This window comes from Urocitellus parryii, chromosome 8 (genome assembly GCF_045843805.1).
Source record: "Urocitellus parryii isolate mUroPar1 chromosome 8, mUroPar1.hap1, whole genome shotgun sequence".
Classification (NCBI taxonomy): domain Eukaryota; kingdom Metazoa; phylum Chordata; class Mammalia; order Rodentia; family Sciuridae; genus Urocitellus; species Urocitellus parryii.
The window spans coordinates 59,294,972-59,314,118 of NC_135538.1; the positions used below are offsets into that span (position 1 = coordinate 59,294,972).

Sequence of the window (19,147 nt, forward strand, 5' to 3'; positions counted from 1 at the left end):
GGAGAATGCCACAGTTTGAATACTCCATGAACACACAACGGGGCCAATAATTCTCAATAAGAATTTAATTTAGCACATTTTGAAAAATAACTTCCTCAAACTATAATTGTGAAAAATCTACAAATTTTTATGTCAACATATATTAAAATTAATTGTCATATTTTTAAATTAATATCTAAACCTAGCATAACAAGGACACATCTTTGGGATGTCTTTCCCCAGCAAACGCAAAAAGGAATAATTTTCATGGAGAAATAAATCACTATCATATTGTCAATTATCACCTTGTACTAGCTAGTCTAAACATGTTAAAGATAAAATAGTCCTCCTTGAAAATATTTTTCATAATTTAAAGTTCTAAACAATTATTGGTAAGCTCTTATTGAACTTCAAATTAGTATATATGTATTTCTTATTCTTTCATAAACATCGCATTATGTTTGAAAATTAAATGGAAAAATTCCCATAATAATGTTGAACCCCCAGTACATGGGGGCTCAGATACACTTGCATGTTTTGGCAATAGGAAGTCAAGACTTATTTTTCATGGCTGCTTTTTTGTTTGTTGTTTTGTTTGTTTCTTCGTTTTTGTTCCAGGGATTGAACCCAGGGGCACTTAATCACTGAGCCACAATCTCAGCCCTTTTTATTTTTAATTTTTTTCTATCTTGAGACAGGGTCTTGCTAAGTTGCATGAGGCCTCACTAAATTGCTGAAGATGGCTTTGAACTTGCAATAGTCCTGCCTCAGCCTCCTGAACCACTGGGATTACCAGTATGTACTGCCATGCCTAGTATTTTTTTTTTTCCTAAAGTGACTGTGCAATCACTTTTGAATCCTGAAGAGATCTGTAGTATTACATGAATTAGTGTCTTGAAATTTTCTCAGGTCCATTTCATACTACTTTGAGCCATAATGAATTTCAGAAGATTTAATATTAATTTTTTGGTGAGGTCAATATGGTGCAATTTTTGGACCTCCCAGGCATTTGAAAGTTACTATAAAAGATCCTAAAGAAGCAAAGATGTGGATAATATTTTAAATCTGGAGATTCATTATAAAATGATATTTTGATAAATATTTGAGCAACATTCTATTCTGCATATCTGCTGGTTCAAGTGAAAGAAACTTTTCCAAATTAAAAGTAATAGAATTATGAGTGAAGATATACCAAAAAAATGGCTAAAATACTTACATAAACATACAATAATTTATTTTTAAAAAGCCATCAAAAACTTGTAGAAGCTAGAGCTTAAAATATGTTATTCACTTCTTGTGATAGGCTAATGAGTATGTTTTTTCCTTTTTCTTTCAAAAACACACTGATGAAATTAAAATATGCTGAACATTATATTTTGGTTTTGTACAATGAGTTTCTTGTTGATGCTGTAACAAATTAACCATAAACTTAGTTGCTTAAAACAAAACACATTTTATCATTTCACTGTTATGGAGAAATCTTAAAATTGATGTCTCTGTAGGGCTACGTTTTTTCTATGTCATCTGGGAAAAAAAAATCTGCTTCCTTGCCTTTTCCAAATTCTAAAGGTCAACTGCATTCTTGACTTATGGCACCCTGTTCAAGGCCAACAGTAGGCATTTTATCTTTCTATTATATTTCTTCTGCCTCTCTTCTTTATCTCTTCTTCTTTTCTGTTTTTTTTTTAGTTATTGATGGATATTTATTTATTTATTTATTTATTTATTTTTATGTGGTACTGAGGATGAACCCAGTACCTCACACATGCGAGGCAAGCACTCTACCACTGTGCTGCAACCCCAGCCCTCTCTTCTTTTATAATCACATTTAACTGAGACTCTACACTCCTGCCTACCTCTTATAAGGAATCTTGTGATTACATTGCACCTAACTGGCTAATCAGGATGATCTCTCAATTTCAAAATCCTTAATTCAATAACAGCTACAGAGTTCTTTTACCATTTAAGTAACATGTCCATAGGGTCTGGGGATGAGAACATGGACATCTTTGGGCAACCATTATTCTGCCTCCACATGGATACATGTACTATAATATTGTATTTATTTACTTATTTATTTATAACAAAATATATGCTCATATATTTTATTTGGGTAGGAAAAACTTATATATGTAGACAGAGATTTATATATGTAAATATTTATATGTGTTTGTAAATGTATATTTGTATATGAAATTTGATTTTTTTTAAATGAATCAGGATCTTGCCTGGGCTGTTCTTGAACTTGTGGACTCAAAACAATTCTCCTATCTCAGTCTCCTGAGTAGTTCACACATCACAGGCATGTGCCACCACACCTGACTTAAAAATTTTTATTCTTTTATTTCATTTTATTATTATGAATGAAAAATACTCTATCATGTGTAACAGGGTATGTTAAAACAATTATCTTTGATGTTAAACATTCTTGGTATTTCACTGATAAAAAAATCTGCTGGAAAAATGAAAAATTATACTCCATTTATGTATATCAAAGTACATAAAAGTATTCTACTGTTATGTATAACTAATTAGAACAAATATTTTTTTAAAAAAATCTGCTATTTGAACCTTCTTTTAAGTGAAACAATTAATGTAGTAATTCATAGGAACCATTTTTGCCTTATTCTTTTAGTTAACTCTAAGTTAAATAATGGTCATAAGCCTCGATTCTGTAAGAAATTGTTTCAAAAACCTTGTTTGATTCATAAAACTGTTTCAAAATGCAAGATTGAGAACAAAAGGTTCTTTAGGAGCAAGGTGTGGCTACTATAACAGTGTTACAGTAATAATGGTTATAGAGCATCTGGTAGGATTTATTTTTCTTATTTACTTACCATTTTGAAGCATAGATCCAAATTGTGATGCTACTTTTATACAGTAAAAAAATTGACAAGACACAATCAGTAAAAACAAAATTCTTCATTGCATAAGCGGAGGCCCTATTCCCCCTCACCCCCTTTTCCTAGCAGCTAAGATTAATGAAGAAAAATCAAGTGGTTGACATACAACCTACCCATGGGAGTGCCAACACCATAACCTTTGGAGTCTATGAGGCCTCCAATCTGTGTCAGGTTACAATTCCGCTGGGTAACAAACTCAATGGTTGTTGACTCCATTAGGAAAGCATAGTCAGAGGTCAGAACTCTCTGGATCCCTTCTTCATTGCTCTTCACCAGAACAGACTGCCTCCTGCTACTCATGAAGGCCCACATTTTGTCATACGTGGAGATTTTTGATTTCTGGGGGAAAATAAGATGTACTTCAATGATAAGAAAGATATCTCTTAGTTTTCATGTGATCTTACAATATTCAGACACAGTGACTACATTTAATTTACTCATACCACCCAATTATTATATTAACACTCACAGAAATAGCTAACACCTAATAAAATCAAAATAAATATTAAAAGGTTTCTCATAGAAATTCCTCATCACATTTCCAGGTATAATAAGTATTCCTTTAACAAACACGTTGAAAATGTCTTGCTATTTTAAAAATTCAAGTTAGCAAATCATAAGTAACAAATCAAAGAAAAAAAAAGATCAATAAGTGTATTTTATGCTTGCATATTTCATAAGTAACTTACGTGTGTCATTTTATTTTTCAACATTATTATAACATCAAATTTAGAAGAGACAAAAACTGGACATGAATTGACAGACTGCAAGAATTTTTGTTTTTCACCAATCTGCTTGAGTATAACACAGATGTCACATTGACCCCCAAGGACACACAAAGGTATAGATTGAAGAGACAAGGAGAATTTCTTAGAAATAAGGTTACAAATAAGGATGTCTCCATTTCCACTGAGACACAATCTGGCCACCACAGAATCTCTTTTATTCTGCCTAAAAACAAACAAAAATCTATCACTCAGGCCTACTAACTAACTAAAAATCCCTGGACCAATAAAATTGAATAGATTTATAACCAACTGAAAATTCTCAGTAGGGCTTTGCTGGAATTTCATTATTAATGGAAAGAAATGAGTTTTGTTCAGAAGCTCTAGTAAAGCATAAACATGAAAAAGGTTAGCATCTGCTTATTGAAAGTTCAACTCTGAAAACCTATCCTTATTCAATTCTTATACAAATACAAAAAAAAAATACTACTGATGTTATAAACACCAAGGAGGTATTCATCACACTGGTTGCATTGTCCATAAAAATGTCAAACCTTTTTTGAACAAATAGATAAGCAATTATTTTCAGAGTTCAAGTGTGCTTTCATTTCTATGTGTGGAAAGTCATCAAAGTTATTTTAGCACTATAACCATGAAAAGGAAGGCACACAACAATACTAAAAAAAAAAATTATGCCACTATTTCAGTGATGAGATCAGAAGAAACCACTCATAATTTATTGGAAAAAAATAAAGCTACTACAAGTATTTTATAAAAAGAATTTTAAAAAGACAGCATTAGGACTAAAAGAGGGTTAGAAAAGAAAATATTTGCTCTTTATTGAACTCTAAAACAGGCTAAAAATAAATGGCTTAACATCTGAAAGGATGCAGTTAAAGCCCCTGGCATAAGATTGACAAGAATCCATGTTTGAGAAACAATGCTCTTGAGTTGCTTCAAGGAAAATAATGAGATATTGAGAATAGAAATGGTAGATATGAATAATATTAAGGTTATGATGAAATTCTTATTTAGATCATTGTGATCAATAATGAGATTTTTCAGCTTCATTTGTCTTTTCAAATTACTATCAGAATGAAGATGATGAATATGGCTAGCACAAGTTCATTTTCTTTAGACAATAAAGTATTTTTCTCCTAATATTTTGGATTGAGTGAGGTCTAAAGGCAAAAATAAAATAAAAATTAGAGCTCTGCACATTGAAAGGGTAATATATAAAGAAATAAAATGGACACAGTTTTGTATTTAGTGACTGATAGGAGATAAACAAAATTCTACAAATTATATTACACAAAAATTTTATAATTAAAGATTCACATTCATTATTTGACAATTTTTAAAGTAACATTTTCAAAGGATAATGATAGTTTGATATCATAACATGGTATCCCTGAAACCAAAATCAGGTAAAAGTTTAAGAAAGCATATAAGTTATTTTTACCTATATTGCCTACAAAATTGCCTAGTTTATCTCCTTTGTTTTGGTTATAAGAACATCAGCAACAAATGCAATTTGTTATTTTATTTTCATTTTATGGTATACTTAATCCATTGATGATATCATTGAAATAACTTGGAAGACTAGCATTTTCATTCCAAATAAAAGGGAAACATAGTGATTACAATGTCACTAATCATCAAATAGCATCAGAAGCACCGTATTGCCTAAACACCATTTACACAACATAAACAATTTAAAGAAGGTATTTAAATTATATATGGCTACATGAATGCATCCATTCTGAAATTTTGGTAGTCATGTGGAAAATACATCCAAACTTTTTAGTTCAAATGAATACCAACAAACTAGTTTCAAGTTTTTTTTTTATTTTTGAAACATCTAATCTAAAATATTAAAATTTCATTTGCAAAATAACACTTTTACAAATCATTGTTTTTTCATTTAAAATTATTGAAATATTTTACTAGAGAGATTTTTTTTTCACTTCTCTGAGCATTTCCCAGAAAGCACTGTCTATACTTGTTCTTAAACTGGTAATTTCTACTTTCCATTGTTACTTCATCATCTCTTATTAATTGTTTATTTTCAAGGATCTATTGTCTGTATTTTTTTGTAGTTTCTTTTATTTTCCTTCCTGTCTGAAGAAGATTATATATATATATATATATATATATATATATATATATATATATATATATATAAATATTTTTTTTCTTATTCTTAACATTGCCAAATAAGTGGATAGAAAAGTCACTCAAATTGGTTTGTTTCTCCTAATAAAAATAAAGAGGCAATTTAAGAAATCTGATGATCTTCTGGTCACAAGCTAGACACTGAGTATGTAGAGGTATCCTTCTAACATTATGTCTCTGTGGTTTGTTCACTTGTTCAACTATAGTTTTTAATTTAACCCATTTACTTATTTTAATTGCCCAACCCCAGCTATAAAACACAACTCTGTGCAGAAATAACATGGAAGATAGGATTATAAGCAGCCACTTCCTCTGCAGACTGAGATGTGCTTGTGTGTGTACATGCATGTTGTACATGTGTGCAAGGTAACTGCTTTAGAACTCTATGAGTGGGTTCAAGATACTAGAAAGAGGAAGTATTAGAATTTCAAGGATGGCTGTTTTCTGACTTGTATTACTCTACAGGTTGTGTTAAATGAAATATACACTTCCAGTTTTGTATCACAAAACCTCTCTTGCACAAAGATTAATCATATTTGTATGATCCACAATCATCTTCCCCAGACATTTTATATGAATCAAAGAAATATTCTGAAATTCAGATCTATTAAGTTATTTGTCTCTTACCTATTTTCACAGAAACTTGGAAAAGAGAACTAATTCTTAACATCTTTCATCAATTCTACTTCTATTACTTTTAATAATAAAAGGTTTACAGTGAATCATAGGGTAATGAACAAAAGTCTGCATAGCATGAATTTTACTGAAAACCTTACATTTTTTTCTAAGGCAGTATATTTTTTTTATTAATGCACATCAATTGTATAGAATCATGAGTTTCCTTGTGGTATGTTTATGCCTGCATATAACATTTTATCATTTCTGTTACCTCAATTAATCCCCTTAACGTCCCTCACTCCTCCTCCTGACACCAGTCCTCTTCTCTAACAGTCTCCCTTCACCTATCTTGTCTTTTCTCCAGTTTCCACATATGAGAGAAAACAAATGATACTTGTTTTACTGAATCTGACTTATTTCTTTTAACATGATGAACTCTAATTCTTTACATTTAAAGATGACTTATAAGATACTATATATATATATATATATATATATATATATATATACACACACACACACACACACACACACACCAAATATAAAGTTTAGAGTGTTTTATTCTCTATAAAGCTGACTGCTCATAAATAGTTGATTACTTTCACTTATGTAACAGTTAACATAAATTCAGAGGAGAGTAGGGCAGAATCAGAAGTAATGATTACTACTTCTACAGCTCCTATTAATTTAATATATGCTTTTATGCAAGCTACATAGTCTCTCCAATTCCAAGTCATATAATACTCAAGTGATACCTGCCAGACTCACGGGGTAATTTTGAAGATTAAATAACACAACATATGTAAACATACTATGCAGCATTAAAGTGTTTTGCAATTTTAAATATTTTTTATAACAAGAATATAATATTGACAAATCTTTTTGTATTGTTTGTCTAAAAAAAAAAATTGCAAAGGGTCTCATGGTTAGACTTCAATGGAGAATGCCAAGGCGCAGGTTCATATCCTGGTTGGGGAACACTTGTTTTTACTAGTAAAAACATTTTTAAAAAATTACTAGCAATTCTGACAAAGGGTAAATACATACACACTCTCTCTTATGGCACAAAACTAAGATGAAACAGATTAGGAAAAGTTGTAATAGAAATATAATTTAGACAACTATAATGTAAGTGGACGAAATGTTATTGACCAACCAACTTTTAGAATTCAGTATCTACCCCCAACACAAAGTTCCAAAGATTGGTCAGAATGAACATGAATCAAACAGAAGTAGACTTTGCTGGAAAGACACTTTAAAACAGTTCATGCATTAGAGCCTGTTTATGAGCAGCATGGTGACTGTGCCATCCTACCAAGCAAGAAGTCCAGAGATCCAGAATATACTGGACACAGTTGAGTCAGAGGAGGCCATACTGAAACCAGAAATAATAAATTGAAATCTTAAATGATATTAGACCATTGAGGCCTGTCTTGGGCCCTAGAGGTTCTCCAGAAGAATAATAGGCATTTTTCAGGCAAAACAGAATAGCTCTAGATTTGAAGTATTATCAATAATAATAATACTGACTATAATAGAACTTGCTACCAGATTATTCTAAATTATTTATAAATACTAAATCATTTATATTTTATAAGAATTCTATTGAGTAGACATTTTTGCCTCATTTTACAAATGAAAAAATCAAAACACAAAGATGCCAATGATTTGCCAAAACCCACATTCTTACTTAGTGGCCAAACCATAATTCAAACAGGGTAATGGTAGCTACAGGGTGCATATTCTTGAATAGTGCACTACCTTACTCTACCAAAACACACATACGGTGGGTTTCACAAGTGAAAGACCCACTACATACCTCAGAATACAGCTCAGTCTCAGTTTTTCAGTCTTGAGTAAAAACCCAGGTTTGCAGTTACCCTTTTCAAATCTATACAATGGGATCAAATAGCTAAGAATAATAATTAATTTAGCAAAACCCCAAGCAATTTAGTTAGACCCTGTTTTTATAAAATAAATAAATAAAAGGAAAATAATAAATTTGAAGAGAGCCTCCAACATGAAATATAAAGGTCAAAAAACGGGGAGGGGGTTTAAATGTATTCAGAGAATGATATTAAATGGGAAACCACAAAATGGATTATATTGAAAGAAACCACATTCAAAGAAAAATAATATTAAAATCTCATAGAAAAATAGAAATCTCAAGTGAAGTACTGCAAGGTGGGTTTGAAGAAAATTGATAGAATAGAATAAAATTTAAATATCAGAAAGAAAGAAGAAAGTAAAAGGAAGAGCTATTTAAAGAGTCATTCTGAGATGGAAGACATTGAGAATATTCTTGCTAGGCATGATGATGCACTCCTGTAATCCTAGTAACTCAGGAGGCAGAGGTAGGAAGTTCCCAAGTTCAAGGCCAGCTCAGTAATTTAGCAAAACCCCAAGCAATTTAGTTAGACCCTGTTTAAAAATAATAAATAAATAAAAGGAAAAGAAAAAAGGCTGGGTGTGAGCATCAGTGGTTAAGCACCCCTAGGTTCAATCATTGATACCCAAAATAATAATAATAATAGTGATAATAAATAATATTCAGACTGAAAGAAAGCACTTAAGAGATGCTACCCAAGGGGGAAAGGAAGATGGTGGAGCAGAGCAAGATGGTGATCCCAACCCCTTGATAGCACAGAAAGGAAGGGGAAAAGGAACATCTGACAGGAGAGGTAGGTGAGAGAATACATGCTCTAAGACCCAATATTTGACAGCCTGAAACCTGGAGAGCCTTGAGGTTAATTACTAGAGCAGGGGGAAAAAAAAGGGCAGAGCTTCCTAACCTTGAACTCAAACCAGGATGGGATGAGGGAGAAGAGTTAACAGAGAGAGGGAGAGTTCAAGTGTAAGTTCACTCACTTAAAACAGCTGGGAAGCAAAGCAGACTAAATAAAAATGTGACAGGAGCAGCGGTGTCATTGAAGAAGATCAAGCAGTTTAACCCAAATTTTGGACAGAAAGCTATGCTGGGCATGACAGCCATTTCAGGGAGACCAGGGTTGGCCAGTATTCAGAGAAGAAATTAAATCAACACAGCATTTCCCCACCTTCAGATAGCAACAAGTATAACCACAGCCAACACCCTGTAGTGGGAAATCTCAATAATCTGCCTAGAAGGAACCTGTAAAGGAAAGTCACTAAAGCAGAAGGTCACTATAGTTCCTTCCCCTCACCACAAACAAGTAGAGTGGAGCAGACCCATTTAGTAAGTGCTCCCTTTACCCAGAACACTGCACAGCCTCCACCAGAAGCCTGAGTAGACAGAGCAGATGCCCACAATTCCAAATGGTAGGAAGTACAAGTGTCTAACTAGGTGGCAAAGCATTCTTGGTTCCTGGCAGTGGAGGAGGACAACGTTTGTGATATGTAGCCATGCTATGTGGGGGTTTGGAAACAGGTGGGATTTCTGTATAAGGTCTGGACATTAGAGAGGGAAAATGCTTATGATTCATGGAGGCAGCTAGTAGGAGTTTAGATAAGGATGGGGTGGCTGCCTCTGTCCCAGCTATCAATCTGGAGCAGAAGCTGCAGTTCACAACCTTAAGTAGCAGGAGCTAGAACCAGGGTAACTGGCTGAGTCTCTTTCCTAAAAGTAGGGACAGTACCCTGGTGATCTGTGTCCATCAGTGAGAAGCCTTCTGTACCATAGACCACACACAGAGAAGCCACACCCACAAAGCCTATGCTTGCAGACAACCACCATGCTACATGCCAATTTGAAGGGGACCTGTGGAAGGGAACAGGTAGTGGTGACCTGTGGCAGTCAGAGTGACAGCCCAGAGCCAGGCACAGTATTGATGTAGAAAATAGACACAATACCATACACTCTAAGCATCCAGCCTCACTCCCCTGGGCTGACATATATGATAACTACCTTGTGGGAAGTCTATAGCAACCAGGTAAGTGGTTCCTGTGCCCCAGCACCTGTGAGGGAAGCCAAAGGTAAAGAGTGATGGACATCTTCTAAAGATCCAAAGTTCCGATAAAATCCAAACCAAGACTCAATAAGAATTATCTTCATCTTGGCATGTTTCACTAAAAATAGCTCTAACATCAACTTTGATCACATAAATATCATTTTTGATTTTTATTTGATAGTTGTTACCCTAGTATTTAATACTGTGCCCTTGAATCATTTGATTGTATTTCTTTTAATGTTTAAAATCATTATCATTAATGAGTTTTTGATTATCATTAAGCAGAATCATTCTCTACATTTTTGTTTTCCTAGCTCAGGTTTACACTTGCTTCTCGTACACCCTCTTTTCCCTCTTACATTACTGCTATGGTTCAAATTCACCACCCCCATGCATCTTTTTATTCTTTTAAACTTTGTGTGTATTATTATGTTCTGTCTTTTTTTCCTTATTTTTCTCATTTTGCCCATTTTCTCCTCTTCTTTTCAGCCACTATATGATGTTGTAAATTTTACAGTATTTAGTAACTAATTTTTCAACCCGTTTCAGAACATTATTACAAGTTTATCACTGGATTAGAGGAAATGTGGAGAACAGTATGAATAAGTGTTTTTTTCTGTTTGTTTGTTTGTTTGTTTGTTTTTCTAATGTTGGATACACATGGCTTTGATTATAATCAGGAGGATTCAGTGTCTTCTCTCAAAGTGGTGCTGATTCTGGAAATAGCAAAGGACACACAATGAGTGAAAATATGAGGATCTGATATTTGCCCAATCTAAGCCTCTTAAGAAAAAGAAGCACAAAAAATAGTCCTTTGCATAAAGGAAGAAGTGATGATCATTCCAATAGATGGTAGACATACAATCAGTAAAAAAATAAGGAAATAAGGAAATAAGTAGTCCACAACATTTCAACAACTGACCCTGTGGACACCACAGTGGAGGAAATGTTGGATAAAAAAATTTAGAAAGTTCATAGCTAAAATGTTCAATGATATAAAAAGATGTATGGAATAAACTTAGAAAGAAAAGACAGGAAGTAAACAATTATTTCAATAAAGAGAGATTCTCAAAAAGACCCAAATAGTATCTGGAAATAAAAGAATTAATAAATCAATAATTCAATGCAAAGCATCACCAATAGAATATTTTGAAGATAGATTTTCAAGTCTTAAAGATAAAGTAAATATTTAAATTAAAGTCAACACTAAAGAAAAGTTCTTAATGTTCAAGAAATCTGGTATGACATTAGGAGTCCAAATTTGAGAAACATTGGGATATAAAAAGGGTCTAATATATTAACAAAAGAAATTCACAAAATCTTCAATGAAATAATATTTTAAAACTTTCCAAATCTTAGGAATGAGATGGAAATCCAAATATGAGATGCATGTAGGACTCCAAATGGGCAAGATTTTCAAAAATCCTCTATAAGACACATTATATTCAAAATGGCTAATATGCAGAATAAGGATAGAATTTTAAAAGCAAAACAAACAAACAAAAAAACAGGTCACATTTGTAGATAAACCAATTTGGATTTCAACTGATTTCTCAACCTAGACCATAAGAGCCAGGAGAGTTTGGAATAATATACACCAAGACCAAAAAGAAAACAGGTGCCAAACAAGGTCACTATATCCAAAAAAATTATCCTTCAGAATTAAAAAAAAAAGAAATGAATATTTCATGATAAGCAGAAACTAAAAAATTCATAACCACTAAGCCTGCACTATAAAACATACTTAATGAAATATTTCATGTAGATAAAATAAAAAAATACAAATGAAAAACAGCATAGAAATGAATTATACTGGAAGAATAGTCAATTAAAAGAGAATTAAGTCTGAATTAAGTATTAGATATATATCAGAATGGCAGGAATGAAAATCATCTATCTAATGATAAATATAAATTTTCTAAACACTAAAATTAAGAGATATGGATTGAAAATCGTATTTAAAAAAAAACTCAACCATATGTTATTTACAAAAGTCTCACCTTAGATACAAAGATATCCACAGACTTAAGGTGCAAAAATACAAAGTAAAAGCAACCAGGGGTAGCTACTCTCTTATTAGACAAACTAGACTTTGAGCAAAAATAAATCAGAAGAGACAAAGAAGGTCACTTCATAGCAGTTAAGGGAATCAACTAACAAGACAAAATGATTGAAAACATTTATGCCCCAAACAGTGATGCATGCATGCACATAAAACAAATGTTTCTCATTATAAACAATCAAATAGATACCACTACAAAAATATCGGGTGATTTCAACACAACCTCTCAACTTTAATGAGGTCATCCAGACATAAATTAAGTAAAGAGTCTTCAGAACTAAAAAATACTATTCATGAAACAGAACTAACGCAAATCTACAGAATATTTCATCTATTGACAACTGAGTTCATGAGTTCACCTTCTTCTAAGCAGCACATGGAACATTCCCTAAGATGGACCATATAGTAGGGCATAAAGTATATATTAGCAAATACGAAACAAAAAGGAGTAATTTCTTGTATCCTATTAGATCATAATGGAGTGAAATAAGAAATCAACAATAAGATGAAAAACAGAAACCATTCCAATACCTGGAGATTAAATAATACACTTTAAAATGAGAAATGAATTTCAAAATAATTTAGTGGAGAAATAGAAAATTCTTATAAACAAATGAGAATAGTGATATCATATATCAAAATCTCTGGGACATTATGATAACAGTAGAGGAATGTATACATTATTAAGTTCCTATATTAAATACATAGAAATATACCAAATAAACAATCTAACATTCCTCCTCAAGGCCCTAGGGGAAAAAAAGGAATAAACTAATATCCAAATCAAAAGAACACAGGAATTAATTGAAATCAATGAAATCGAGAATAAAAACAATACAAAGGAATCAAAGGATCAGTGAAAGAATTGGTTCTTTGACAAAATAAATAAGATTGATAAGCCCTTAGTCAAATTAAGAAAACTAGAAAGAAGGCCATAAATAACAAAATAACATGAAAAATAAAAGGAACTATCATCACAGACACTATTGAAATCCAGAGGATTTGAAACTTCATACTTCAATATGCCAGAAAATCTTAACATACTGATACATTTCTAGAGTGATATGACTTACCTAATTGAACCATAAAGCCAAGGCCAACATTATACTAAATGGAGAAAAACTGAAAGCATTTCTTTTAAAAACAGGACCAAAAACGTGGATGTGTAACCAATGTGATTCTGCAATCTATATACGGGGTAAAAATGGGAGTTCATAACCCACTTGAATCAAATGTATGAAATATGATATGTCAAGAGCTTTGTAATGTTTTGAACAACTAATAAAAAAAGAAAATATATCTAATTTGAACCATAAATAAATAAATAAAAATAAAAACAGGACCAAGACAAGGATGTTCACTCTCTCCACTCTTATTCAACATACTACTTGAAAATCTAGCCAGAACAATCAGGTAGGAGAAGGAAATTACAGGGATACAAACGGGAAAAGAACAAGTAAAATCATCTCTATTTTCTGACAATATGATCCTATATTTATAAGACTGCCCCCCCCAAAAAACCCTCAAAAATTCACTAGAACATCTCTAGAGCTGATGAACAATTTCAACATGATAGCAAGATACAAGATCAACATACATAAATCAATCACTTTCCTATACTCTAATGAATCTGCTGCAAAAGAAATTAGAAAAACTATTCCATTTACAACAACCAAAAATAAAAAAGTACTAAAAATAAATCTAACCAAGGAGGTAAAAGACATCTACATGGAAACTACAGAACCCTTAAGAAAAAAAAATTGAAGAACTTAGAAGAGGGAGATACCTCCCATGTTCTTGGATAGCAGAATTAATATTATCAAAATGGCCATAATACCAAAAGAATTATATAGATTTAATGCACTTTCCATGAAAATATAATTACATTCTTCACAGAACTAGAAAAAGCAGTTCTAAAATTCATTTGAGCCAGGCACAGTGGCACACACCTTATATCATACACACATTATATCCCAGTGACTTGGGAGGCTGAGGCAGGAGGATCAAAAGTTCAAAACCAGCTCCAGCAATTTAGTAAAGTCCAACGTAACTTAGCAAGACCTTGTCTCAAAATAAAAAAAATAAAATAAAAAATAAAAGGGGCTAGGGATATGGCTCAGTAGTTAAGTACCCCTGAGTTCAATCCCAGTAAAATGAAATGAAATGAAATAAAATAAAATAAAATTCATTTGGTAAAAATAAGAGATCCAGGATAATCTAAATATTCCTGAGCAAGAAGAGTGATGATGAAGGCATCACAACACAGGGCCTTAACTTATACAATAGAGCCATAGGAATAAAAGTACTTTAGTGGAAACAAGACAAAACATGAAGACCAGTGGAACTGAATGGAAGACACAGAGATAAACCCACATAGATACTTCCATTTGGTACTTGAAAAAGGTGCCAAAAACATGATTTGAAGAAATGTGACCTTTTTATCAAATAGCACTGGAATAACTGGATATCCATGTGTAGAAGAATGAAAATTGATCCATTTTACCCTGCACAAAAATCAACTCAAAGCAGATCAAAAGCCTAGAAATTAGACCAGAAACTCTGCAATTGCTAGAAGAAAATGTAGGCCCAACACTTCCACTGGAACAGGCATAGACTTCTTTAACAAGATTCCTGACAATCATCAAGAATTCAGCCAACAATAAAAGTTGGCGAGGATGTGGTGAAAAAGGTACACTCATATGTTGCCGGTGGGACTGCAAATTGGTGCAACCACTATGGAAAGCAGTATGGAGATTCCTCAGAAAATTGAAAATGGAGCCACCATTTGACTCAGCTATCTCACTCCTTGGTTTATACCCAAAGGACTTAAAATCAGCATACTACAGTGACATAGCCACATCGATGTTTATATCAGCTCAGTTCACAATAGCTAGACTATGGAACCAACCTAGGTGTCCCTCAATAGATGAATGGATAAAGAAAATGTGGCATATATACCCAATGGAATATTACTCAGCTTTAAAGAAGAGTAAATTTATGGCATTTGCCAGTATATGGTTGGAGTTGGAGAATATCATGCTAAGTGAAGTAAGCCAATCTTACAAAAACCAAAGGCCCAAGGTTTTCTCTAATATGTGGATACTAATTCACAATAAGGCAGTGAGCACTAGGGAAGAATAGCGTTATCTTAGATTAGGTAGACGAAAGTGAAAGGAGGGAAGGGGAGGAGATGTGGTGATAGAAAAATATAGTAGAATGAAACAGATATTATTACTGTATGTAAATATGTGACCGCATGACAAATATGATTCTGTAACATGTACACTCAGAAAAATGAGAAATTATATTCAATCTATGTATGATATATCAAAGTGCATAAATGCATTCTACTGTCATGTATAACTAATTAAAATAAAAAAAATGTTTAAAATAAGCAAGACTCATAAAGCTCAAGAAATAAGATCAAGAATCACTAGGTAGAATCCATCAAATTAAAAAGCTTCTGCATAGCAAGAAAAACAATTAAGAGCTGGAACAGAGCACCTACAGAAAGGGAGAAGATTTTTCCAGCTGCTCTTCTGACAGGGAATATATATATATCAAAAAACTTAATAGCAAAATAATAATAATAATAATAATAATAATAATAATAATAACCTCATCAGTAAATTGGCAAAATAACTAAACAGACTATTCTCAAAGAAGAAACAAAAATGGCCAATAATAATGTGAAAAAATGTTTAACTACTTTGGCAATCAGAGAAATGCAGACCAAAACTACATTGAAATTTCATACCACTCAAGTCAGAATGACAATTATCAAGAATATAAATTAAAATAAATGTGGCAAGGATGCGGGGAAAAGTTACACTTATATATTGTAGTTGGGTACAAATTAATACAACCACTCTAGAAAGCAGTATGGAGAGTCCTCAAAACCTAGGCATGAAATCACCATATAATCCAGTTATCCTTCTCCTCAAGTCTATTTTCAAAAGATCTAAAATTAGCATACTATAAGGGATGCAGCAAAATTCACAATCTACGTGTCTGTTAGCAGAAAAATAGAAAGAGAAAATGTGGTAAATATAAAATATATACAATGGAGCTTTACTCAGCCATAGAGTTGAATGAAATTATTTATGGCATTTTCTAGTAAACAGATAGAACTGGAGAACATCATGTAAGTAAAAAAAGCCAGACCCAGAAAGTCAAAAGTCAGATGTTTTCTCTTTTCTCTCATATGTAGAAGCTAGACCAAAATAAGGAACAACAGTAAAAAAAAAAAAAAAGAAAGAAAGAAAGAAAAGAAAAAAGAAAGAAAAGGTAGAGGATATCATGAAAATAAAAGCGAGATCAATGGATTAAAGAGCATTTGAGGGAAAAGGAGGAGGTATGCAAAAAGGGAAGAAAAGAAGAGTGGAATCAATCTGACTTTCCTACGTACATATATGAATATACCACAGCAAATTTTACCTTTATGTATATCCACAATTTAATCATTAAACAACAACAAAAAAAGAAAGTAAGAAAGAAAGAAGAAGGGGGATGACACCCTGGACATAAAATTTGATGGGTTATATAATAGAAGGAGATACTCTGGCAGGGACACCAGAGTTAAGAAGATAGTGTTCGAAAAATGATAGAAAATTGAATTAGGGTGACCACAATGGCCTTAAGGTTTTCCTCAACTTTCTAAATATTAGACAAGCTCTTAACTGCCTCAAAGTACCAGATCTCAGGCTGGTCCTAGTCTTTACATAATTCAGAGGGTCTTATAGTCTAAGTCTTTCCCCTGTCTTTTCTCAGATCATTTACTTTAGCAATTTTGTAGTTATAAATTCTTTGTCCTTTTGAGATGTAAATATTTTTGAAAGCTCCTCAGTGTTACCACCCAGGATTTCTTTCTCAAGTGTCTGAGGAGTCATCTTTTAAGGAAATATACTCATCAAAGTAAAAACATCTCTGTTTTCCAGTCTCTGCAGAATGATAGAGGCTATTCACTGGGTGCCTTCATTCAAATTGTAAAACTACCTTCTGTTGAACACAGGAGGAAGTTTATTTTATTTTATTTTATTTTTTGAATAGGCCATTTACCAAACACAGATTGTTATTATCCCCCAACCCCATCCAGATCTAAAAATTTTCCCACTCATACTAAAATATCTCATCCTCACCTTAAACTCTCTCCAGAGTTGCAGCAGAGTTGGGCCTCTTTTTCCCTTGCTGGTATAGTTTTGAATATAGTGCTTACCTGTTTAACTTTTCCCAGTTGAATTTTTGTTTCATGGGGCAAATATGTTCTTATATGTAAAATATATTTACTGAGTTACGTTGAAGGTTTAGGCAAAATTATTATCAATACTAACTAGGTTCCAGGCATCACAAGTACTTAACAAGCAAGAACACACAGATACTTACCATTATCATAGGAAAAGTGAGAATTGAAAGTGCATTTGAAGCTGACTGGAGATGAGTGATGGAATCAAACTTAACATTTTGAAGATAATTTGTAGAGAATGGATCCGTAGTGGCAAAGGTGGATGTAGCTTAAGACTGTTTAAGAGCACGCGGCTTCAGTCCAGATAAGTAGCAATACTTGCCCCAGGAGATAGGAAATCTTTAGAAATCCAAGAGACATTTATGGTGTGCCTGTGCCACCTCCCCCACCCACCACCAATACATAAGTCAGTTTTTGTAACACAGACAGCAGAAAAGTTTTAGATTAAGTGAACCTGTGTTCTGTGGTTTAAACTTGAGTTTTTCTGAGAGAGAAAGCTAAAAGAAGGGTAAGTCTGGGGACAGAGAGATCATAAGTTATGAATTTGAAGTGCTTGAGGAATATCCAAATGGATCTGTCATGTGAACTTAGTTATATAAGGCTGAAGTTCAATGGCAAAGTCAGAACTTTTTGAATTCATGTTAGAAACAGATGACAAAATAGTAGATGGAAGAGAAAAAATAGAGGAAAAAATGAATCCTAATTTACAATCTTGTGGAATTTTGAATTTCAATGGCTTGAGTAAAAGGCAAAGTCTGCGCATAAGACATAAAAAAGTGAACACAGATGAGTGAAGAAAAACTGAGAACTATAGTGCTACAAAAATCAAGGTAAGAGGAAGTTCAGTGAGGCACCCATCACTTAAAGTGATTTTGCTAAAACAAAAAACAAATCCAAAACAAAACTCAAAGAGAACTTTGAATTTGGTAATAGAGGACTCCTTGGTTATTAAGAGTGAATAGAGCCAAATATTGTGAGCATGCCTATAATTCCAGTGACTGAAGAGACTGAGGCAGGAGGATGGAGGATCTTACAATTGAGGCCAGACTGGGAAACTCACAAGACCCTGTCTCATAAGAAAAAAACAAAACAAAACAAAACAAAAGGATGAGAGCATAGCTCAGTGATAGAAGGCCTAGGGTTCAATCCTTATGCCCATTTGCCCAAACAAAATATTATTTTGAAGTAAGTGAAGCACTTAGAAGTCACATTGAAGTGAATTCAGGAAGGATTTGAATAATCAGTATTGATGCCAGGAAGTGCAAAGAAAAAATCAAAAGTAAGACTTTGAAGAAGAGAAGATCAAGACCAGTAGAGAGAATATTTTCCTTCAACTAAGATTTTCAGATTGAAGAGATTTGAACATGTTTAAATGCCAATGGGGAGACAGTTCAAAAGAAAAGAAGGGTTTAAAATGTCAGATAAAGAGAAAAATCAATAACACAGAATTCCTTTGACTAACATCTTCCTTTTTCCCTCTCCACCCCATCCCTGGTAACCACCATTCTACTCCCTGC

The 19,147-nt window shown here is 32.9% G+C and overlaps 1 protein-coding gene across 3 annotated transcripts in view; it reads right to left on the reverse strand.

Annotated features, from left to right (window-relative positions):
* Grik2 (glutamate ionotropic receptor kainate type subunit 2) overlaps nt 1–19,147 on the reverse strand; it is a 634,369-nt gene that overhangs the window by 38,950 nt on the left and 576,272 nt on the right. For all 3 annotated transcript variants that reach the window (XM_026406867.2, XM_077801706.1, XM_077801707.1), the window contains exon 14: nt 2,996–3,221. In XM_026406867.2, coding sequence (XP_026262652.1) covers nt 2,996–3,221 — 226 coding nt within the window. The remainder of the gene's footprint in view (nt 1–2,995; nt 3,222–19,147) is intronic.